Source organism: Myxine glutinosa, chromosome 14 (assembly GCF_964187855.1).
Source record: "Myxine glutinosa chromosome 14, kmMyxGlut1.1, whole genome shotgun sequence".
In the NCBI taxonomy this organism is placed as follows: domain Eukaryota; kingdom Metazoa; phylum Chordata; class Myxini; order Myxiniformes; family Myxinidae; genus Myxine; species Myxine glutinosa.
In genome coordinates, this window is record NC_136274.1 from 77510738 (window position 1) to 77534938 (window position 24201).

Sequence of the window (24201 nt, forward strand, 5' to 3'; positions counted from 1 at the left end):
TCCAACTTCTTTCCTGGAAGTCCTTGCAGTGTCCATGTGTTTTATACCTCTCCCACCTCCCCCCAAGCCCTCCCCCTCCCACATTTCTCCCAATGTCCCTGCTCTCAAATGTTGTGTTTGTGTCCTTCCCCCTCTCTCCCCATCTTGTCTACCGCTCCCCTTATTTTTTGTGTTTTATGTGCCGGTTTGACTTTTTGTGTGATTAATGTTAGCTCTTCCACGAGCCTCGATCTTGTATACAAAAAAAAAAAAAAAAATACAGGATAATAATTACCAACAAGGCTTCAAGCAATGCAATTACAATTACAGCAATTACAACAAAATGCTAATTCAGCACTCTGCCGATGTGAAAGAAAAAGCCAGATAACCTAAAAATAGTGTCAGCTTTTTCAGCACTCACGAACAATGTTTCAATCGCTATGTTTGCAAAATTCTTCCTTGCATAAGTTGAACTGCCAAATGACCCACCTGTACTTAGAGGCAATGATTTTGAAAGCGTAACAACGAGGATTGTGGGGATTAACAAGTTATAGAAGGCCCAGAGGCGTTGCTTTCTCTTAGGTCACATCCTGTTACATCACTTCCTGTTACATCAACACAAATGATCCACCACGCGGTAACCCGGGTTGTGCCACAAAGGATTTTCCTATCACACGAACCCGGGTTATACTCCCCCTAAAATAGATTAATTAATTATGTAAAATGATTTAAAATCACGGGGCAACCCGGGTTACCGCGTGATGGATCAAATGTCCAGCTGGAGGCACCAACACACAAAGGTGCACAAAATATGTGTACAAGGAACAGAATATGCCAGCAGAGGGCTCCACTCAAAAATGTACGAAACATGCATCAGGGCGGAACAGTTGCTACTAAAATGAAAGAAGTTTCGAAGAAACTCGACGTGCTTAAATCATTCGATACTTATCGCATCCTCCTCAATGAACGGATCAGAGCTGTCTCGATTTGCTTGGCCTAGGTAAGCGGCAATGATCTTTAGCTGTAACAAAGCTGCTTCCATGTGTGTTTATGCATGAATGATGAATCCCATTGCCTGTTCGATTTTTACAGCTATGATCAGATCAGATTGTTTATATTTTATAACATAGCTTGGGGCCTCATATGTGATTTTTTTTCCTGGCCATGTGTTCAAGTGCGACTTGCGATTATGGCCACCGACACCCTTACGGCCCAATTTTTACCTTTATTTGATGCATAACCATATTCCTAAGGCTTGTTAGCATTTTGAGCTTTCACAGGGAGTGATCGGCCTGTCATCCTTCCGAGGTCGGCTAATTGAGTACCAGTTCACTGGTAATTCCCTGTGTGTCGTAAAAAGGCGACAAACAGGGTTGGCGGCAGGAAGGGCATCCGGCCGTAAAACATTGCTTCAGAAAGGGGACCAAAAAACAACAACAACCACGGTCCCCGAAAAAGGCCAACCCCCGCTTTGTGGGGAAAAATGGCCTCTAAATGGTGGTTTTTTTACAGGGAGTGTTTCATGACCAATCGGCTTGCTATCGCTCGCTACGCCAACCGTCTCTTATCGACCGTTTTGTTGGATTGCATGGTGCGCGCGTACATGTGATCCCCTTCCCTCTCGAATGAAAGCCAGCAGGTTTATTTGAGGTCACAAAAAGGTGCTTTTTTATTTTATTTTTCCAAAGTTTTGTTTTGGGTTAATACAAGTACCATTTTCAAGCTATGGCTTCCACCGGAAGTGATTGATGTTTTCGTTTGCCTTTTTTGGTTGTCCATTAACTTTATTATTATTATGATATATATTTTAAAGATATGTAATTTTTAGTTGGATAAACAGAGGGTACAAGAATGAGCTGCTCTCTTTTCCCCACGCTTGTACCAGGTCACGGGAATGGTGATGGATGCAGAGGGAAATACCCACTACATCCTCTCTGGCACATGGGATGAAAAGATCGAGTGCTCTAAGGTGGTACAAAGTAGCAAGGGAGGCACTGAGGGTCGCCAAAAAACCGTCTACCAAACTCTGCCTTCGAAGCTGCTGTGGAAGCGAAGGCCTTTACCGTAAGAGGAATCCTTTTTCTCACACCGGATTGTATTGGGGTCCACACGAACGATGTCTGTCATATGGGCAACTCACTCCAGTGCAAAATCTAGTTGCTCGAGGTCCATGTGCAAATTTCAATGGGGTCATTCTGCAATGACATTTACATCAATTTGCGTTTTAAAAGCTCACTCCTTCCTTCAAAAGTCTCCAACATTCCTGTTCTTCTTGTCATACAGTCCATCATTCTTTGAGCTGTGATTATTTAATTAGTGCATGTTTAACTAACCTTGTTTCCTCGGTCACAGTCATGTCCAGCCCTGGGTGCTCACAGCTCAGTGCAACCGTCACCTTTTTGCCAATTATGCAAGTCCATATAATCTCATTACACCAGGTTTTACAAGATACTCGATAGAACAAAACACATTCTATTTTAACTGTCAGTAATACGAGGAGTATTCGACTTTGTTGAGGATAGTGCCGTCAGTTTGTGTTTGCAGATCTTCCTCTTTTTTCTTTTTTTGCATACAAAGTCGAGACTCGTGTAAGAGCTAACACATTAAACACAAAAAACATAAACGGACACATAAAACATATAATAAAGGGAGCGGGAGACGAGAGGGGGAGAGAGAGGGAAGCACACAAGCACAACAGCAGAGAACAAGGACAGTTAGAGCTCTGAGAAAGGGAGAGGGCTGGGGCAGGGGAGGGGGGAGGGGGGGGGGGGGGAAGGGGTATAAAACAAGTGGACACGATTAAGAATTTCAGGAAGTCGGAGATTGAAAAGGTGGATTTGGGGTGTATTAACGGGGGGTAGAAAAGATCAAGGTTTTGGATGGGGGAAGATAAGAGATGGTGGTGAACAGCTGTTTTAAAGACCTGGAGGGAGGAGTGGGATTGAAGAGAGTGAGCGAGTTTGTTCCAGAGGTGGGGAAAAAGAGGAATAAAGGAGTGAAGGTGAGCAGAGAGTCTTGATTTTGGCAATTTCACCAGAAGAGGGTTGCTGGCAGATCTTGTGCGTCCTGCAGGAGGAATATTTGGGGGACAGAGCACCTTGCAAAATTGTCTGGAGTAGGGGGAGCAAGGCGGGAGAGCAGTCGGTAGAAAACAGAAAGCCCACCAACCTGCCTGTGGTGGGCGAGTGAAAGGCCCTCAGAATCAGCTTTTTCGTGGGAGATACCAATTATTCTGAAATATTTTGTTTCTACAGCCTGAAGCCTAGCTTGGTGTGAGGCAGGTGCCCCAGCCCAGAGGGGAGAGCAGTATTCCATCAAGCTGTGGATGAAAGCTTTTTTTGTGGTGAGGAGCTCAGAGGTGCCAAGGAAGGACTTCACACGACAGAGGATGCCCAATCGGCGACTGGCTTTGGAAGCCAGCTTCGAAATGTTGTTTTCCCAGGAAAGATCATGGCAGATTGTGAGACCCAAAAGCTTGAGTGACAGAACTTCTTGAAGAGGATTGTTGAGAAAGTGGATTGCAGGGTTTTCCAAACGTTCTTTTCGGAGAGACGTAGTGAGTGTGAAATTTGTCAGTATTGAAAGACATGTTCCACTTGTTTCACCAGTTTGATATATTGTCCAGGTCTGCAGAGAGTGAAGAGGCTGCTGCATGCCGATCTGAGGGATGAGATATGGAGCGGCAGAGTGTTCAGTCATCAGCAAAGAGATAGAGTGGATTTTCCAGAAAGTCAGTGATCATTGATGAAGACCAGAAATATCACATGGCCCAGAACACTGCCTTGAGGAATTCCAACCTGGACAGGAGGAGGAGATGAGAGAATTCCATTCAGGGCCATGCGTGGTTTCCATGGATACCATAAGAGGAAAGTTTGGTGAGCAGAGCGGGGTGCCAGACCGTATCAAAGGCACGATATATATCAAGGGAGACAGCTATGATTTCCTGTTTGGCATTGAGGACCTCCATCCATTGTTGAGACAGCAGAAGCAGCATGTCCAGAGTAGAATGTCCTGGTCTGAATCCAAATTGATGATCAGAGATCAAGCCATTGGAGAAGAGGAAGGATTTGATGTCAGAAGCGATGATGGATTTCATGACCTTGCTGATTATTGGGAGCAGGCTGATTGATCTGTCGTTGCAAGGATCTGTTTTTGCACCTTTTTTGTGTAGAGTCTGATCTGATGTTGGCTGATTTCCAAGCAGATGGCAGATGGCACATGACCTTGAGCAAAATAAAAGGTGAAGAGAACAGAGAGAGGGTGAGATAGAGCGGCCGAGCAGGATTTTAGGACCCGTGAGCTGATGCCGTCTGGTCTAGTTGCAGAATCAGAGTCAAAGTTTGACAGAAACCTCTCCATCTTGTCGGGAGAGAAGGAGACAGAGTCCAGGAGCAGCTGGATTCAACTGGGTACGGTGGGTACAGAGAGGGATGGGTTTGGGACACAAGATTTAGAGGCAAACACTGAGTTGAGGCATTCAGCTTTTTCATGTGCGGTGTCAGCTGTGTAGCCATTTGAGGTAAGGGAGGGGATGGAGGGGGAACCAAAACCAGAAACAGATTTGACCAGACGCCACCAGGATTTGGAGGTGGGAGATAGGTTTTAAGAGTTCAACCTTGAGAGTGGAGAGATGTTGTTGAGATGGAGTAGAGAGACTTGAGAGTAGAGAGATAACCAAAAATTGACAAAGGTGCGGTAACCACCGACATTTGCTTTCCTTTACTCTGCTCCCACAGCAGTTAGCATGCCTTAGTCAGCTCTCACTCAGTTTATGAAGACTTTTGTGCGAGCAAAAGTATAAAAAGTGAAGGGGCAGCAGTTCAATGACCATATCTTATGTAGCACGTGGCTTCCAGTAGCGTCGTTTGCCGAGCAGTGCGTCAGTCGCACTCGTGCAGTGCCCCTTGCAGGTTGTAGCAGGAATTTGTAATACGTTCAAGGTGCCGGTGATAGGGCACCTACTCTTTGCTTCAACGTTAACGGTTTAACGTCCATCTGACGGATGGCACACACACACTGAACTCATGTATTTCTTGTAGGAGTGCTTCAGTCTTATACTGGAAGCATGGATAAAAGTGATGGCACTAATATTGACTAAAAAAAAAAAAATAATAATAATTTTTATATGATGATGGCACTAATATTGACTAATACTATAAAATGGCACTTAAGCAGTTTGTTTCATGCGCGTTTATAAAGGCCCTTAATTTACAATAGTACACTTAAAATGGCCTTAAAACGATCATTCATTCATTCATTCAGTACACCCATGACTTATCACTGATGATTTGATGATTTTCTTTTAAGTATGAATAACTTTGGAATAACCTAAACTTTTCCACAGTTCTGTGTGTTTATTTTCCAATACAGAAGTCGAGGCTCAATGGAGTATAAATGATAGAGTGCAGAAAGTTGAGAGTTCACTCAGACAAAGTGTGGCAGGTGGTAAAACTGCAATTTTAGGCAGATGGAAGAAAAGGAGTTTTGGGGGAAGGGAGCGGGGGCACGAGAGTTGTTGTTGCTGTTGTACAGCCCCGGAGACTTCTCTGGAACAGGCCCATGGCAGTGGGACAGCCGATGGATTTCCCAGAAACGACCCAGATATTTCCCACATCCAAGGTGGTGTACCCCCACCCTCGTGAAACCAGGGCGAAGAAACACAAACCAGAGGGAGTGGGCAGAGCCCTTGGGGACCGATTGGCGCATTGGCCACGGCAGTGCTGCTCATACAAATCTGGGCAGCAGGGAAGAGTTGGGATGATTTGGTTCCCGACCTGCGTTGGGGGTTACAACCACCGCGAAGAGGCATCCATGACAGTTGTTCCACGAGAGTAGATACCATCGGTAAAGAGAATACCTTCCATTATTACCTGGCAAATAATAACTGCTTCTGTTTTGCAAGTTGGAAACCTTTCAGGTTCTCTATGGTTCTCCCAATTTGATGCCCCAGATGCATTTCTTTCTTTCAGAGTAAGAAAGACTACATAAGTTGCAAGTTTGTCGTCATAGCAAGAACAAGTTCACCAACTGCTGTTTTGTACGTTGGTACGTCACTTGCGTGAAGTGTTTTACTTGTAGTTGTACATCTGTTAAATGGAATTTGTGACGTGTCATTTTAGGCCAAATGCAGCCAGTATGTACTATTTTACGGATCTGGCTTTGACCTTGAACGAAGAAGAACCTGGCATTGCACCAACAGACAGCCGGTGCCGGCCAGACCAGCGGCTCATGGAGAATGGTAAATGGGATGAAGCGAACGCCGCGAAAGAACGCCTCGAGGAAAAGCAACGGGCGGCCCGCCGCCGCCGTGAGGCGGAAGCTGCCCACGAAGGTGCTAGTTCAAACGATCCGTAGTTTTATGAACTTTTTTTTCTTCTGTTTTTCTTGATAAATCGTCTTCAACCAACCTTCATTGTTTATTTTGTAGTATTTGCTTCCTGTATATCTTAATGTCTTGAATAGTGAAAATATCTTTCAGGTTTGCATTTTATTCATGTGTGTCTGTCTGTCCGTGTGTACACCAAATATTTAACTTGATGTGGGGGTGAAGTGACTCGTGATTGCTAGTCCAGAATTCACACATGTCCAGGAAGAATTCAGAAATATGACTTTTTAAATCTATTTAAGCACCACCTCCCTTAGCATTGACGAGCAAGTCTTGTAACTTTTTAGCTCACCTGGAATGAAGTTTCGGGGGTCTTATGCGATGGCGCGTCGTCCGTCGGTCCATAAACACTTGCAACTTCTTCTCTGAAACCGCTGATGGGATTGCGACCGAACTTGGCACAAATTATATTTGGTATGTTATGAGTTATGACTAAAGTTTGTTCACGGCATTAAAAAAAATCGGGGTCTAAGGGGTCTACCAGGGGTCAAAGTGGATCCTGGTTTGACCCCCCCAAAATAGGAATAGGCTTTTTCCTCTGAAACTACATACACTATTTCGATGAAACTTGACCACAACCTTCATCACACCTGATGTACCGAAGTTTGTTCACGGCACGAAGAAAATCAAAGTCTAAGGGGTTTTACGGGGGATCAAAGTGGGTCTAGGTTTGACCCCCCAAAAATAGGTATTTGCTGTTTTCTCTGAAACTACACACACAATTCCAATGAAACTTGACCACAACCTTCACCACCCGTGATGTACCAAAGTTTGTTCACGGCATTAGAAAAATCGGGATTTAAGCTTAAGAATGTGGGGGTACTGTTCAAACATCATTACGAAGCAAGAAATGGTGCGTCACCAGTAGGCCATTCCACCGTCTTGTCCACGGAGTAATATAATCCACTCAAACGCCATCAATGGTCAGCGTCAATGATTATAATCTGCACACTGCAAAGTAGTTCGTTAGTCCTAGTCCCCCGAGTAAAGAAAGCAAACCATTGTTGAAAATAGGAATCGTAAGCACGACACATGACACGAAAACCACGGGTGAAGAAAGGTGAACACAGAAGTGTAAGGGTAGCGAACGCGGCAGCAAATGGGTTTACTCCAGTCCACTTTTTCTCCGCGAGTCATTCATAAAGCAGTCGTAACGTCGTAAAGTGTGGCAAGTCGTAAAGCAGCTAATCCTCTCCAAGCACGTCTGCACACCATATAACGCCTCTCACCACGCAGATCACCATAACGTGTGTAAATTCAGAGTCGGATGCAGGAATCCCCAGCCCAGAGAGGGAAGTCATTATCCACAAGTACTGCACCTTGTTGCAAGTCTATCACGCAGAGCACTTTTTGTTATGCCTCAGTTGACGGAGTCGCCAGAGGCCTCATGTTTTCAGAATGTCCGTCCATCCGTCCGTGATAGGTTTTCGTTGCCGCGATAACTTGAGAACGGCTGAAGGGATCTTGGTCAAACTTGGTGCAGGTATGCATCATGAGGTAAAGATGAACTGATTAGATTTTGGTGTCACGAGGTCAAAGGCCAAAGGTCAAAGTTTGTAATAGGTCTATAACTTGAGAACAACTGAAGTGATCTAATTCAAACTTGGTACAGGTATGTATGATGATGTAAAGATTAACTGATTCGATTTTGCAGTCCCGAGGTCAGAGGTCATGCCAGGTAAAAATGTGATTACTTGTGAACAGCTGAAGGGATTTAAATTAAAACTTGGTACAGGAATGTATAATGATGTAAACATGAACTGATTCAATGTTGGGGTCAATAGGTCAAAGGTCAGAGTTCATGTCAGGTAAAAATGTGATAACTTGAGAACATCAATTGGAATCGATCATCGCTTCTGACATCAAATCCTTCCTTTTCTCCAATGGCTTGATCTCGGATCATCAATTTGGATTCAGACCAGGTCATTCTACTCTGGACATGCTGCTTCTGCTGTCTCAACAATGGATGGAGGTCGTCAATGCCAAACAGGAAATGAGAGCTGTCTCCCTTGACATATCACGTGACTTCGATACGGTCTGGCACCCTGCTCTGCTCACCAAACTCTCTTCTTATGGTATCCATGGAAATATCCACGCATGGCTTGCGGACTTCCTCTCTGGTCCGAGTCAACGTGTGGCCCTGAATGGATTTCTCTCATCTCACATTCCTGTTCAGGCTGGAGTTCCCCAAGGCAGTGTTCTGGGCCCTGTGTTTTTTTTTTGTTTTTTTTTTTTTTTTGTATGCTGAATCGAGGCTCGTGAAAGAGCTAACATTTATTTCACAACAAATCAAACGGACAAACAAAATATATAAAAAGAGGGAGCGGAAGACAAGATGGGGAGAGAAGGGGAAGCACACAAACACAACATTTGAGAGCAGGGAGATGTGTGGGAGGGAGAGGGCTTGAGGGGAGGAGGCGTGTGAAGGGGGGGGGGGGGGATGGGGGAGAAGTATAAAACACAAGGACACCAAGGACTTCCAGGACAGAAGTTGGTATTTCAAATAAATGGATTTGGGGTGAAATTAGCGGGGGTAGAGAAGATCAAGGTTTTGGATGGGGGAAGATAAGAGATGGTGGTGAACAGCTGTTTTAAAGACCTGGAGGGTGGAGTGGGATTGAAGAGAGTGAGGGAGTTTGTTCCAGAGGCAGGAGAAAAGGGGAATGAAGGAGTGAAGGTGAGCAAAGAGTCTTGATTTTGGCAGTTTAACCATAAGAGGGTTGCAGGCAGATCTTGAGCGACCTGTAGGAATATTTGGGGGACAGAGCCCAGAGAGAGCTGGGGGGGGGGGGGCAAGGCCAGAGAGGAGTCGGTAGAAGACAGAAAGACCACCAACCTGCCTGCGGTGAGTGAGTGAAAGGCCCTTGGAGTTAGCTTCATCGCGGGAGATTCCAATGATTCTGAACGCTTTGGTTTCAACAGCGTGAAGATGAGCTAGGTGTGAGGCAGGAGCACCAGCTCAGGGGAGAGCAGTATTCCATTGAGCTGCGGAGCAGTATTCCATTGAGTATTCCATTGAGCCTTTTATGTGGTGAGGAGCTCAGGTGTGCCAAGGAAGGACTTCGCACGACGGAGGATGCCCAGTCGGCGACTGGCTTTGCAGGCCAGATTTGAAATGTGGTTATACCCAGGAAAGATGGCAGATAGTGAGACCCAAAAGCTTGAGTGACAGAACTTCTTGGAGAGGATTATTCAGAAAGTGGATGGGAGGGTTGTCCAGTCGGTCTTTTCGCAGAGACATTGTAAGAGTGTGAGATTTGTCAGGATTGAAAGACATGTTCCACTTGTTTTTTCTGGTCTTCATCAATGATCTCTCCGACGCTCTTGAAAATCCTCTCTATCTCTTTGCTGATGACTCAACTCTCTGCTGCTCCATACTCCATCCCTCAGATTGGCAGTCTGCAGCCTCCTCACTCTCTGCAGACCTGGACAAAATCACAGACTGGTCAAACAAATGGAACATGGCTTTCAATCCTGACAAATCTCACACTCTTACTATGTCTCTCCGAAAAGACCGACTGGAAAACCCTCCCATCTACTTTCTCAACAATCCTCTTCAAGAAGTTCTGTCACTCAAGCTTTTGGGTCTCTCTATCAGCCATGATCTTTCCTGGGAAAACCACATTTCCAAGCTGGCCTCCAAAGCCAGTCGCCGACTGGGCATCCTCTGTCGTGCGAAGTCCTTCCTTGGCACACCTGAGCTCCTCACCACATACAAGGCTTTCATCCACAGCTCAATGGAATACTGCTCTCCCCTCTGGGCCGGTGCTCCTGCCTCACACCACGTTCGGCTTCACGCTGTTGAAACCAAAGCTTTCAGTATCATTGGAAACTCCCGCGATGAAGCTGATTGTGAGGGTCTTTCACTCACTCACCGCCGGCAGGTTGGTGGTCTTTCTGTCTTCTACCGACTCATCTCCGGCCTTGGTCCTCCAGGTCTCTCTGCTCTGTTCCTGAAATATTCCTGCAGGTTGCACAAGATCTACCAGCAACCCCTCTTCTGGTTAAACTGCCAAAATCAAGACTCTCTGCTCACCTTCACTCTTTCATTCCCCTTTTCTCCCGCCTCTGGAACAAACTCCCTCACTCTCTTCAATCCCACTCCTCCCTCCAGGTCTTTAAAACGGCTGTCCACCACCATCTTTTATCTTCCCCCATCCAAAATCTTGATCTTTTCTACCCCCATTAATTCACCCCAACCGACTTCTTTTACCCCAACCGACTTCTTTCCTGGAAGTCCTAGCAGTGTCCATGTGTTTTTTTTTTTACCTCTCCCACCTCCCTACCCCCTTCCCATGCCTCCTCCCCCCCAAGCCCTCTCCCTCCCACAGATCTCCCAATGTCCCTGCTCTCCATCTTGTTCTACCGCTCCCTTTATCATATTATGTTTTATGTGTCAGTTTGTCTTTTTTGTGATCGATGTTGGCTCTTCCATGAACCTCGACCTTGCATACAAAAACAAAAAAAAACAGCAGAATAGATTTAAAGCAAACTTTGTACTAGTATTATAATGATATAATAATGTTGGCAGAGGCATATTGGTCGATGTCATGAGGTCGAAGAGTGTCGCTCTAGTTTTCTAATATATATATTTTGCCTTCAATTGGTTGAGTTCCAGGTATCAGTTGTAATCGTGTGTTTGAGTCTAAAATGTCTAAAATGGGACCTGCATTGTATTTTGACCCTTCTTTTCCTGCCTCCTCACCTCCCCTTCCCTGCTTTCCGCTCTCGGCTGCACAAGGTCGAAGGTGCGAGCCACACATACCCTTGTGGTTTGAACGCACCGAGAATGCCATCACGAAGGAGATTTCTTCCTTGTACAACGGTGGTTACTGGGAAGTGAAAGAGAAAGGAGACTGGTCTTTATGTCCAGGCATTTTCTGACATTGCCCAGACACTGGCGAACGTAGCCTGGGTGGTGTTGAAAGGATGTGGAATCTTATATGCACCAACAAGAGGACTCGTTTCTCACTTTTGTTTTCATTGTCACTTCTCTTCTCTCTGCCTGCCGAACTGCGATGCAACCAATGGAATTTGGGTTTGGGTTTTGTTCTCTCCCTCCCCCAAAGCAACCCCACACTCGTTCAGAATGTTAATTTTTGGACCACATCTGATGAGAGAGGCAGTATGGTGTTGCTGTAGGCCGGTCGAACTGTGACACAGGCCAGAGGACATGGCAGCCTGTGCGAAGATAGCTGTGGCGGGCGCACCGTGATTGGCTCGTCAGTGGTACTGTGTGTTGTGGCAAGATCAGTTTGCCACAACAAGGTGTAAATGCACGTTTGCTCTAATAATCATGGATGGCTGTGTGGAGGCAGACTCCTTGAGTGAGCCATATTCACGTTTATGACATGTCAGTCGTCATGTGTTTGAAGGGTTGGGATGGAAATTGTGAAGGGTTGGGATGGAAATTATTGTCTGGAATAGATATTTATCATCGACTGCATTTTACCCACCTGTGATTATAGCTTCTATAAACTATTGGGCTCATAATCCTGCTCTTCTACTTACCTGTTCTTTCTCTCACACCATGATCATATTTATGTTGTACATGTCTTTCTGGCAGGCAGACCACCCTGCCCTTCTTTCCCCCCTCACCTTTCCCCTATAGCCCCTCCCACCACCTTCCTCTCCAACGCTTGCCCTTTTATCAACGCTCCCCTCGTCCACCCACTTGTATCCTTCCATCTCCATCCATATCTCTCAATTCGGGAAATGGCTTTGCCACGCAATTTTTTGAAACTGGTGATGGTAATCTGTCCCGTTCAGGTCTGGTGTATTATACTTCCTGGACTAGATCTATCGCTATAACCCTTGCCTCCTTTGCTATTCCATTAATGTAGCATAGAATACCTGTTTCTTAAATTTATGAATTATCTAAATGCCAGGATTCCCACCCCTCAAAATGCCACCAGGTACATGAAGCCAACCACACTCTGTAACATAATTATTCATTGGACTTCCTCGAGCAGACAAGGACTTCCCGTCTACCTATACACACTATCGGTGCATATAAGCCGTGTCTCAGCGAATGCTGAGAGTGCAATGTGCGCTGGATCGCAAATGTACAATAAAATGGTGGGCTTTCAATTTTCTCCCCAACCTTCCTATCCCCTTTATTTTGCTGATGTGGATTCTTCCTTGCTTGTTCAGAAATTGGGAGAAGCCTCTTCCTGTCCATCTGTCACTCATGGCTTCTCTGGGTCTGTGCCGTTTAAATCGCCAAGCTCGGCCTGAGATGGCAGACCTGCCTACCTCTCTACACACTTTTGCTTGCAAAAATTGCAAATGTACCATTGTCCATCAATCGGTTTGTATTATTGCATTATAGTACGAGTTAGTATATCTATATATACAGCAATACCCCGTTTTACGCCATTTCGACCTTCGTCAAATCCGACTTTACGCCACTTTTCTAGAGTAAATTTCAGTTCAGCGAACGTCATTATGTGCGACTTTACGTCACTCCGACATCATAATAGGAGGACGTGAAAAAAATATATTTAAAATAAATAAAATAGTACATAAAAATTAACAATAAAAGAAGCTAAAAAAACAATTTAAAATACAATAAAAAGCACATTAAAATATATAAAAAAATGTACGTATACGTATGTGTAGCTGCTGGTTCTCATTCAAAACAAAGGCGACGCCATATGCATTTTGTCCTGTGCTGCGGTCGTGTGCTTGCTTTGCCTTTCGCTGTTATTTTTGTGATTATTCCTTTACTGTGTGTAAAGGTTCCTTTACTGTGTAAAACAACCAATGCAACGTGACAACGGCGAAACATGACGACGATGCCGGCTCGGACGACCATGACCGTGTCATGCCTCGAGCCGGGGTGCCTCGTCGGGCACCTCGCCGGCATCCGGCGTCGACGAACAGATCGACGTGTTCATGTGCACATGTGCATGGATTTGCAAATGCCTGCCTGTACGTCGTCGTTTCTGCGTATATCGCATCATCCAAAAAAAAAGAAGCAAGCAACTTCGGCCGCTCGAGGAAAGACGGGGCACGCCTACGACTCGGAGGCGAGCGTCGATCCCCGGGGTGGCCGGGTTCACGGAACCCTGAGCTCGTTCGTTCGTCAGACGACACGACTCGACCACCGGTGAAACTGCTCGGACACGTTGGGTAAAGCACGCCGTGGTGAAGCGGGCCGCGGAGCCACTCGGCACACAGGCCAGCTCACGGTCGCCACGTCCGTGCCGGTCACCCTGTTCGAGGAGAAGACCCGACCGCTAGAAAACAACGGAGGGACTCCCGACGGGGAGCGGCAAAGATTCAGTGCGAAGCCGCAGCCTCCTCCAGTTATTTACTCTAGTTTTACGGTGTTTGTCTTCATTTTAAGGCATTACGCCCGGTTTACGTCAAAAACAGAGTTACGTCACGGCTTATGGAACCAATTAATGACGTAGGCTGGGGTATTGCTGTGTGTGTGTGTGTGTGTGTGTGTGTGTGTGTGTGTGTGTGTGTGTGTGTGTGTGTGTGTGTGTGTGTGTGTATATATGTATGTATATATATATATTGTCGCGTCGCCAGCGATTAAGATCACTGGTGACGGATAGCCGAAAGGGTTTTCTTTACTCCCGAGGCGTCCCGCCGAAAATTGAGGTTATCGCAAGGGGAAGATGGAAAGCTGCGAGATGTTTAGCTGAACAGAACATACGGGTTTATTCCGAAACCACAAAACATGCAAACACCACAGTAAATCCAACAAACAGTTTAATGAACATAAATCGCGAACGGAAATAAAGGTTGAAATTAAGCTAAAATTCTATTTTGAGGATCCTCACACGCTGACTCAAACACGCACACCAAGGAAATAAAATGAAAGTAAAACCCTTTTTGTGGATATACTTATCTGTGTCCCAAATGTCTTTCTGAGGAAGGGAGTGTGGCGATGGCGAAACCCAGGACCTCCCGCGCCGTAGCACACAATATGGCAATGGTTGAAGGCAAGTGGTGAAGACTGCCTCTTTCCAGGTTCCTCAAGGTTTTCCCTCCCCTTCACCCTTGGGACGAACACCAAGCTAGGCCTGAGATGAAACGAACCTTATTCCTACACTAATTAGCATGCGTTCACCAAGTATTGCTCCAGAAAAGTTCATATAAAGGGGTGCCAATTTGATTAATACACCTGCATGAAGAAGTAAATATATTTTATTTGCCAGATGTCGGGCGCCCCTTTATATGAACTTTCGAGAGCAATACTTGGTTCCTCCTCAGAACACAAGGGCAGTACAGCATTCACACGAGATTTTTCGAATGTCCCTTATTTTGTATTGTTTGGTATTTTCTACAAGCTATGGAATGTCCCTTCTTTTCTATACTTTGCCACATGGCACATACCCTTATATAAAGGGACCTTTTCTATGCCCCTGGCATTTTACCCAAGAATGTCCCTTCTTTTCTATAGTTTTCCACATGGCACATCCCATATAAAGGGGCCTTTTCTATGCCCCTGGCATTTTTCACAAGATGCATTTTAAATACGAACAAAATACATTTGTTCTTCGGTCAAGACTTTATTCAAGACGATATAAAAGACTTGACAAACTAAGGGGAAAAATAATTCCACCCGGACAGGATTTGAATCCACAATTCCCAGCCTGGGATATATATATATGTATGTATATATATGTATATATATGTATATATATGTATATATATGTATATATATGTATATATATGTATATATATATGTATATATATGTATATATATATGTATATATATGTATATATATGTATATATATGTATATATATATGTATATATATGTATATATATATGTATATATATGTATATATATGTATATATATGTATATATATATATGTATATATATATATTTGAGATTTGATATATTTGAGATCTCGCGAGATCTTGGAGACGGCGGCAGGGATTTTCGAAGCTCCACACGGTCTCCACGTTTTTCGAAGTTAAGTCTGTTCACAATTGTATTTTGTCGAAACTGTATTTATCTTTCGGTGTGTGAAGTTATTGTGTGCAACTTTGGTTGTTTCTCGGTGTTTATCTTTCATAAATTGATCGTCTGTTTGCCGTGTCGCGAGCAAGGCCTTGTACAGTGTGCACTGTACAACCTTGAGGCTTTGTTTTTCTCTCAGTGGTCCGTCGTTTGTGATCCAATAACTTTCGTTCTCTGTATTCCCAGTCTTTTCACCCATAGCCTACTTCCTTGTGTAAATCTCAACTAAAAAAAAACAAAAAAAAAAAACATTTCCTTCTCTGTTCTCATTCGTTTATTCATTCTTATTCGTTCGTTCGTTCTTCGACCACGTGTTTCTCCCCCATTTCCCCAGATAGTTTTCACTCATTAACCTTCAATGTTTACACTTTCCCCTCAAGTTATGTATTCCGTCATATTTTATAACACCTTTTTCTTCTTCTTCTTTAAAAGGCTGCTTTCGACTTGCTCACCAAATCAATTCATCCCCAAAAAAATATCCATCTCCTATAGTGCCTTTGTTCTACATTCCCTAAACTCTCCTGCACTCCATCCTCCATCCAGCGTCCTTAAACGTATTTTTAACTCGAAGGTCACAAGAAACTCATTTTGCAATAAATGTTCGTTTCCCATAAATCGTACACTTTCAAAAATCCAATCTCACCCCTCCCCTCCAAATCTTCCCCATAACCCCTCCCCTCCAAATCTTCCCCATCACCCATCCCTTTCAAATCTCCCCCCTTGCCCCCTCCCTCCTAAACTACCCCCTCACCCCTCCCCGCCAAGACGCCCCCTCGCCCCTCCCCTCCTAGACTCCTGCCTCACCCCTCCCCTCCAAATCTCCCCCATATCCCATCCCTTTCAAATCCCTCCCCTTGTCCCTTCCCTCCCAAACTCCCCCCTCACCCCTCCCCTTCAAATCTCCCCACCCTCATTGCTTCTCAATTTCCCCCCGCTCACTCCCCCTCCTCAAAGCGTCCTCCCCGCTTCTTCCCCCTTCAAACTCTCACCTCCATCTCCCCCAACCTTCTGCCTCGCTCTTCCCCCTCCTCAAATAACACCTCATTGTGGCTCACCCAATCACCATCAAACCTTTTGTCCGCCCCATCCTTCCCTTTCTCCGAGCTATTCTGAAATCTCTGACACACCTTCAACAGCTCTCCCTACCTCTTCCACCTCTTCCACATCTTACCCTACCCCTCCTCCCCCCTGTTCTGTATCTGATGCTCCCCCTTCCTCTTCATTAACGGTATGGACCTCAAACATCCGGGGCCTTCGTTCAAACTTAACCGATCTCTCCATACAGGTTGCTTCTGTCAAACCAGACGTGATCTGCTTAACAGAAACTTTCCTCCTTTATGATGTCTCTGATTCCATAGTATCTCTCCCGGGCTACTCCCTCCTCCGGTATGATAGACCTGAGCCTCGTCCTGGAGGCGGGGTTGCTATCTTTATCAAAAACTCTCTTCCTCACTCGCCCTGCACTGCACTCTCTCCACCTCACCCCCAGGAATACCTCTGGCTACGGCTTCCCCTTCGCTCCCACCTCTTGTTCATATGTGTGTTGTACCGTCCACCAAACAGTGATGACTCCATCTACATCTCGCTGTCTGATGATATGGACCAACTTCTATCTACTCATCCCAACTCTCTCTTCCTCATATGTGGTGATTTCAACTGTCATCATGCCAGTTGGCTGGGTGTGGGTACCTCTCTCACCAGCCATGGCTCCTCAGCAAAGGACTTCTGCGACTCACTGGGACTGACACAATCTGTCAATTTCCCGACCCGGATCTCAGTCAACGGAACATCTTCTCTTCTGGACTTGGTTATGACTAACTTCCCTGAAAATGTCTGCTGCTCTTCTTCTGCTCCGATCGGAACATCTGATCATGTCCTTGTTAAAGTGGACATCTCTCTGACCATCCTCAGGGAGCCTGCTCAGCGTCGACGAGTCTGGCATTTCACTCAGGCCAACTGGCACGGTCTTCAAGCAGCCATCAATCATCTGGACTGGTCTCCCATCTCTACCACCTCTGACATCAACTCATCCTGGGAATTCTTCCAAAGTAAATTGCTCTCTCTCATGCACAGATTTATCCCATCTCGTCTTCAGTTGTCATACCCTTCCTCCCGTCCATGGTACACGGAATCTTGTGGTGAGGCTGTTGCCCAGAAACAACTTGCCTTCGTCTCCTGGAAAGCAAATCCAACGGAAGGAAATCTCATTTCCTTTCACAAAGCCCGAAACAAGTGTGTGTCCACCCTCAGGAGAGCCAGGAAACAATATCTCTCCGTTCTCAAGACCGAACTCTCTTATCTGTCTCCCTCTTCCAAATCCTGGTGGCGTCTGGTCAAATCCGTTTCTGGTGTTTGTTCCCCCTCCATCCCCTCCCTTACCTCAAACGGCTACACAGCTGACTCCGCACGTGAAAAAGCTGAATGCCTCAACTCTGTGTTTGCCTCTAAATCTTGTGTCCCAAACCCATCCCTCTCTGTACCCACCATACCCAGTCGTACCCTGCTGCTCCTGGACTCCGTGTCCTTTCCTCCTGACAAGGTGGAAAAGTTTCTGTCAACCCTCGACTCTGATTCTGCAACTGGACCCGACGGCATCAGCCCACGGGTCCTAAAATCCTGCTCTGCTGCTCTATCTCACCCTCTCTCTGTTCTCTTCACCCTCTCTTTTGCTCAAGGTCAACTGCCATCTGCTTGGAAATCAGCCAACATCACCGCTTTGCACAAAAAAGGTGCAAAAACAGATCCTAGCAACTACAGACCAATCAGCCTTCTCCCAATTATCAGCAAAGTCATGGAATCCATCATTGCTTCTGATATGAAATATTTCCTCTTCTCCAATGGCTTGATCTCTGATCATCAATTTGGTTTCAGACCAGGTCACTCTACTCTGGACATGCTGCTTCTGCTGTCTCAACAATGGATGGAGGTCCTCAATGCCAAACAGAAAATTAGAGCTGTCTCCCTCGACATATCACGTGCCTTCGACACGGTCTGGCACCCCGCTCTGCTCACCAAACTCTCCTCCTTTGGTATCCATGGAAATCTCCACGCATGGCTGGCGGACTTCCTCTCTAGTCGTCGTCAACGTGTGGCCCTGAATGGGTTTCTCTCATCTCCTCTTCCTGTTCAGGCTGGAGTTCCCCAAGGCAGTGTTCTGGGCCCCGTGCTTTTTCTGGTCTTCATCAATGATCTCTCTGACTCTCTCGAAAATCCTCTCTATCTCTTTGCTGATGACTCCACTCTCTGCCGCTCCATTCCTCTTCCCTCAGATCGGCAGTCTGCTGCCTCCTCACTCTCTGAAGACCTGGACAAAATCACAGACTGGTCAAACAAGTGGAACATGTCTTTCAATCCTGACAAATCTCACACTCTTACTATGTCTCTCCGAAAAGATCGACTGGACAACCCTCCCATCTACTTTCTCAACAATCCTCTCCAAGAAGTTCTGTCGCTCAAGATTTTGGGTCTCACTATCTGCCATGATCTTTCTTGGGAAAACCACATTTCCAAGCTGGCCTCCAAAGCCAGTCGCCGACTGGGCATCCTCCGTCGTGCGAAGTCCTTCCTCGGCACACCTGAGCTCCTCACCACATACAAGGCTTTCATCCGCAGCTCAATGGAATACTGTTCTCCCCTATGGGCCGGTGCTCCTGCCTCACACCTAGCTCGGCTTCACGCTGTTGAAACCAAAGCTTTCAGAATTATTGGAATCTCCCGCGATGAAGCTATCTCTGAGGGCCTTTCACTCACTCACCGCAGGCAGGTAGGTGGTCTTTCTGTCTTCTACCGACTCCTCTCCGGCCTTGCACCCCCAGCTCTCTCTGTGCTCTGTCCCCCAAATATTCCTACAGGTCGCACAAGATCTGCCAGCAACCCTCTGATGGTTAAACTGCCGAAATCTCGGCTCTCCGCTCACCTTCACTCTTTCATTCCTCTTTTCTCCCGCCTCTGGAACAAACTCCCTCACTCCCTTCAATCCCACTCCTCCCTCCAGGTCTTTAAAACAGCTGTTCACCACCATCTCTTATCTTCCCCCATCCAAAACCTTGATCTTTTCTACCCCCGCTAATTCACCCCAGATCCACCTTGTTTGAAATTCCAACTTCTTTCCTGGAAGTCCTGGCAGTGTCCATATGTTTTATACCTCTCCCACTGCCCCCCCCCCAAAGCCCTCGCCCTCTCTCAGATCTCTCGATGTCTCCATGTCTCTCGGTCCCTGCTCTCAAATGTTGTGTTTGTGTCCTTCCCCCTCTCTCCCCATCTTGTCTACCGCTCCCTATGTTATATGTTTTATGTGTCGGTTTGTCTTTCTGTGTGATTAATGTTCGCTCTTTCACGAGCCTCGATATTGTATACAAAAAAAAAAAAAAAAAAAAAAGTATATATATGTATATATATGTATATATATGTATATATATGTATATATATGTATATATATGTATATATATGTATATATAGATACATATATATATATATAGATATATATATATGAATTTTGGGATAGTAATATATCGATTCAGGTAGATCTGTATCAGTAGTGTGCTCCGATTATCGTGATGGGGAACCCCACATGTAATTTTGTTTATTTTTTATTTTTTTTGCATTACAAGATCGAGGCTCGTGAAAGAGCTAACATTAATCACACAAAAAGTCAAACCGACACATAAAACATATAATAAGGGGAGCGGTAGACAAGATGGGGAGAGAGGGGGAAGGACACAAACAACATTTGAGAGCAGGGACATCGAGAGATCTGTGGGAGGGAGAGGGCTTGGGGGGGGGGGAGGTGGGAGGAGTATAAAACACGTGGACACTGCAAGGACTTCCAGGAAAGAAGTTGGAATTTCAAAAAATTGGATCTGGGGTGAATTAGTGGGAGTAGAAAAGATCAAGGTTTTGGATGGGGGAAGATAAGAGATTGTGGTGAACAGCTGTTTTGAAGACCTGGAGGGAGGAGTGGGATTGAAGAGATGTGGGGGAGTTTGTTCCAGAGGCGGGAGAAAAGAGGGATGAAAGAGTGAGCAGAGAGCCTAGATTTTGGCAGTTTAACCATAAGAGGGTTGCTGGCAGATCTTGTGTGACCTGGCGGAATATTTGGGGACAGCAGAGAGCTGGGGGAGCAAGGCCGGAGAGGAGTCGGTAGAAGACAGAAAGACCACCAACCTGCCTGCTGTGAGTGAGTGAAAGGCCCTCGGAGTTGGCTTCATCGCAGGAGATTCCAATGATTCTGAAAGCTTTGGTTTCAACAGCGTGAAGCCGAGCGGTTTGTTCGCGTAAGTATGTTTCGGCAGTTTGTTCGCCTAAGTGTATATTTGTGGTCATACGAGGATGGCCTTGTGCTAATTATCTTAGGGATTATGCTAATTCCCCTGTGTGTGTGTGAAACCTTGTGATTTATCCTTGGTCCCGTATGGCAACGCACAGACACTAGGCAGGCCCAAAAGCACCACACATACTAATTAAATGCCCCCCCCCCCCTCCCCACAATAAAACTCACCGGAAGTGCAGGCGGGGAGCGCCCACGCATTACGCCAACATGGCGATAAAACATTGCTCAGGCAGGCCGAGAGCCATGCCCAGAAGGACTCGCTATTGGGCGGGAGTTGACCAATGAAAGGCCAGAGTAAGGAAAGACTTGTGATTGGCCAGGGGCGGAGCACAAAGTGACCTGCTGATTGGTGGAAGTAAGCGATGGACTGATTGGCCACCGACTGATGGCATGAGGAGGAAAGCGCGAAGTGCTCGGCCAATGGTGAAGGACTGACGTGGGAAGAACATTCTAGAGGTCGAGAGGTGACGGACTGATTGGAAGGGAGAACTGATTTCGTCAGACCACGGGCAATAAAGGAACTCGTTGGCCGACATTTTCGTTTTTCCTCGTGCGACGCTCTTCCCAACTCCTCTTGCTACCTTCCTGACGCTGTCCTCTGCCCTCGGCTCATGTCCCTCGTTCCGGACCTCGCGAGAAACGATACCAGGACAACGGGCTTCAGGCAGCGATCGGAGATGCCACCGGGAGATGTGCCGAGTTTTGCAGACGGAGAGCGGCAGTTTTGCCAGGCAGAAACGACGCGTGGACGAGCGCTGCTTGCCGCTGGAGCGTGACGAGGCCGGGGTGAGCGAGACGCCGGTTAGGCCTAGTGGCGCATGGAACCGAGTGGACTGCGGCCTTCTCCCCGTGCTGGAATGGGGGGCCTGGACGATTTTGGACAAGGTTCAAGCCGCTCACACCCAAGTGCGATAAATTACACCATTATTTTTCAGTTTATTTCTTCCTGTGTCTGTGTGCAAGTCTGGTGTGTGGGATCCCAAATTAGGTTTTAGTTTTATCGTCGCGTTTCTCTTGTCCCGGCATTTCGTTGGAATAAATCTTTTCATTTTTTTCTTTGTACATTTTAAACCCGTCCCCGCTTGAGTTAATTTCCACAGGTTTGAAGACTGCCGGCGGGATCCGTGAGGTAAGTGATTTTCAGCATCCTCATCCTCATCCTCCTCCTTGCCCCCCTCCCTCCCCACGTGCATGAACTCTTCCATATTTGAACTGAACGCCTTTGGAGTTGAAGCTTGCTCGGCTAATCTGTTTCCTGGCAAAGATTTTAATCGCCAGGAACGTGACAATATTTATATATACAATATACCAGTAGAAGCCGAGAAACGTATTTTCAGTCCCCATGTTAAAGCTGCATACAGAGAAACGATCCCTTATATAAAGGGAGGGGTGCTTTGCGCCTCCCTTTGATACACACACGGTGCCTTCCATGCAAGTATTCAATCCCCTGAGTCAGTACTGCATAGAACCATCTTTGGCAGCGATTATGCGTTTGAGTCTTCTTGGGTATGTCTATCAGATTTGCACATCTGGATTTGTGGAGTTTCCCCCATTCTTCCTTGCACATTTGCTAAAGCTCTATCAAATTGGATGGGAGCGTCGGTGAACAACAATCTTCGTCTTTCTACAGATTCTCAATGGCATTCAAGTCTGGGCTTTGGCTGGGCCACTCAAGGACTTTCACGTTCTTGTTCTGAAGCCATTCCAGTGTTGATTTGGCTGTATGCTTGGGGTCATTGTGCTGTTGGAACGTAAATGTTCGCCGCAGTCTAACGTCTTTTGCACTCTGAAGCAAGTTCTCCTCAAGGATTTGTCTGTATGTGGCTCCATTCATTGTTCTCTCTCTCCTTACAAGTCTCCCAGTCCCCGCCACTGAAAACCATCCCCATAGCATGATGCTGCCACCACTCACCATGCTTTATGGAAGGGATAGTGTTAGATGGGTGACGAGCTGTGCGTGGTTTCCGCCAGATGTAGCGCTTTGCATTCAGGCCAAGAGTTCAATCTTTGTCTCATCAGACCACAGAATATTTTACCTCATACTCTGTCTTTCACTTGCCTTTTTATAAATTCAAGGTGTGTGTGCTATCACGTACCTTTTTCTAAGGAGTGCCTTCTGTCTGCCCACTCTTCCAGAAAGCCTACTCTGTAGTTCTGTCAGAGTGGTTATTGGTTACCTCCTTGACCAAGGTCCTTGCCCGGTTGCTCAGCGTGGTTGGATGGCCAGCTCTAGGAAGAGTCTGGATCGTGTAAATCCAATACAGATCAATAAATATATTGAATGGACATGCACAAAATGATCCCAAGAACTCAACCTAAACTTGCCATTGCCGATCATCAGATTGTCATAATAACGGACAATGTAGCCACTGAAACTTTGGCTTACCTGGTGAAGTCGTTCTGGATTGTACTGCATTTTGCTTTGAGACGACCCAGATGATGTTGTCTATCGCTTCGGAGTCATATCTAAACATTGCCTCTGAGGAATTAGCAAAAACTAGCATGGCTGTGAAAGCAAAAGCCGTGTGTGATTGCCCATTGATATCTAGCACGACAATCACGTTACAGACTGGAGATGCATTTGGTCGAGAGCATACCTCCACCAGGCTGAACAGTTTACGTTGTGTATCCCACTGATAGGCCAGATCTGGATCCGGGCCTGATCCAAAATCTCCGTGAGGCGTCGCCTTGGGGGAGGGCGACGGGTGTGAGGCAACGCCTTGGGGGGGGGGGGGAACGGGCACGAGGCAACACCTTGGGGGAGGGCGACTGGCGCGAGGCGTCACCTTGGGGGAGGGCGACTGGCGCGAGGCGTCGCCTTGGGGGAGGGCGACTGGCACGAGACGTCGCTTTGGGGGAGGACGACTGGTGTGAGGCGTCGCCTTGGGGGAGGGCGACTGGCATGAGGCGTTGCCTTGGGGGAGGGCGACTGGCGCGAGGCGTCGCCCTGGGGGAGGGCGACTGGCGCAAGGCGTCGCCTTGGGGGAGGGCGAGTGGCGCGAGGCGTCGCCTTTGGGGAGGGCGACTGGCGCGAGTCGTCGTCTTGGGTGAGGGCTACTGGCGCGAGGCGTCGCCTTGGGGAAGGGCGACTGGGGCAAGGCGTCGCCTTGGGGGAGGGCGAGTGGCGCGAGGCGTCGCCTTTGGGGAGGGCGACTGGCGTGAGGCGTCGCCTTGGGTGAGGGCTACTGGCGCGAGGCGTCGCCTTTGGGGAGGGCGACTGGCGCGAGTCGTCGTCTTGGGGGAGGGTGACGGGCGCGAGTCGTCGCCTTGGGGAAGGGCGACGGGCGCGAGGCGTCGCCTTGGGGGAGGGCGACGGGCGCGATGCGTCGCCTTGGGGGAGGGCGACGGACCCGAGGCGTCGCCTTGGGGGAGGGCGACGGGCACGATGCATCGCCTTGGGGGAGGGCGACTGGTGCGATGCGTCGCCTTGGGGGAGGGCAACTGGTGCGATGCGTCGCCTTGGGGGAGGGCGACGGGCGTGAGGCGCCGCCTTGGGGGAGGGCGACGGGCGCGAGGCGTCGC

At 47.1% G+C, this 24201-nt stretch overlaps 1 protein-coding gene across 4 annotated transcripts in view; it reads left to right on the forward strand.

Annotated features, from left to right (window-relative positions):
* OSBP (oxysterol binding protein) overlaps positions 1-12454 on the forward strand; it is a 191531-nt gene extending 179077 nt beyond the window's left edge. For all 4 annotated transcript variants that reach the window (XM_078768327.1, XM_078768325.1, XM_078768326.1 and 1 more), the window contains exons 12-14: positions 1865-2043; positions 6099-6310; positions 11106-12454. In XM_078768327.1, coding sequence (XP_078624453.1) covers positions 1865-2043; positions 6099-6310; positions 11106-11248 — 534 coding nt within the window. In that variant the 3' untranslated portion in view covers positions 11249-12454. The remainder of the gene's footprint in view (positions 1-1864; positions 2044-6098; positions 6311-11105) is intronic.
* Positions 12455-24201: the final 11747 nt, after the last annotated feature.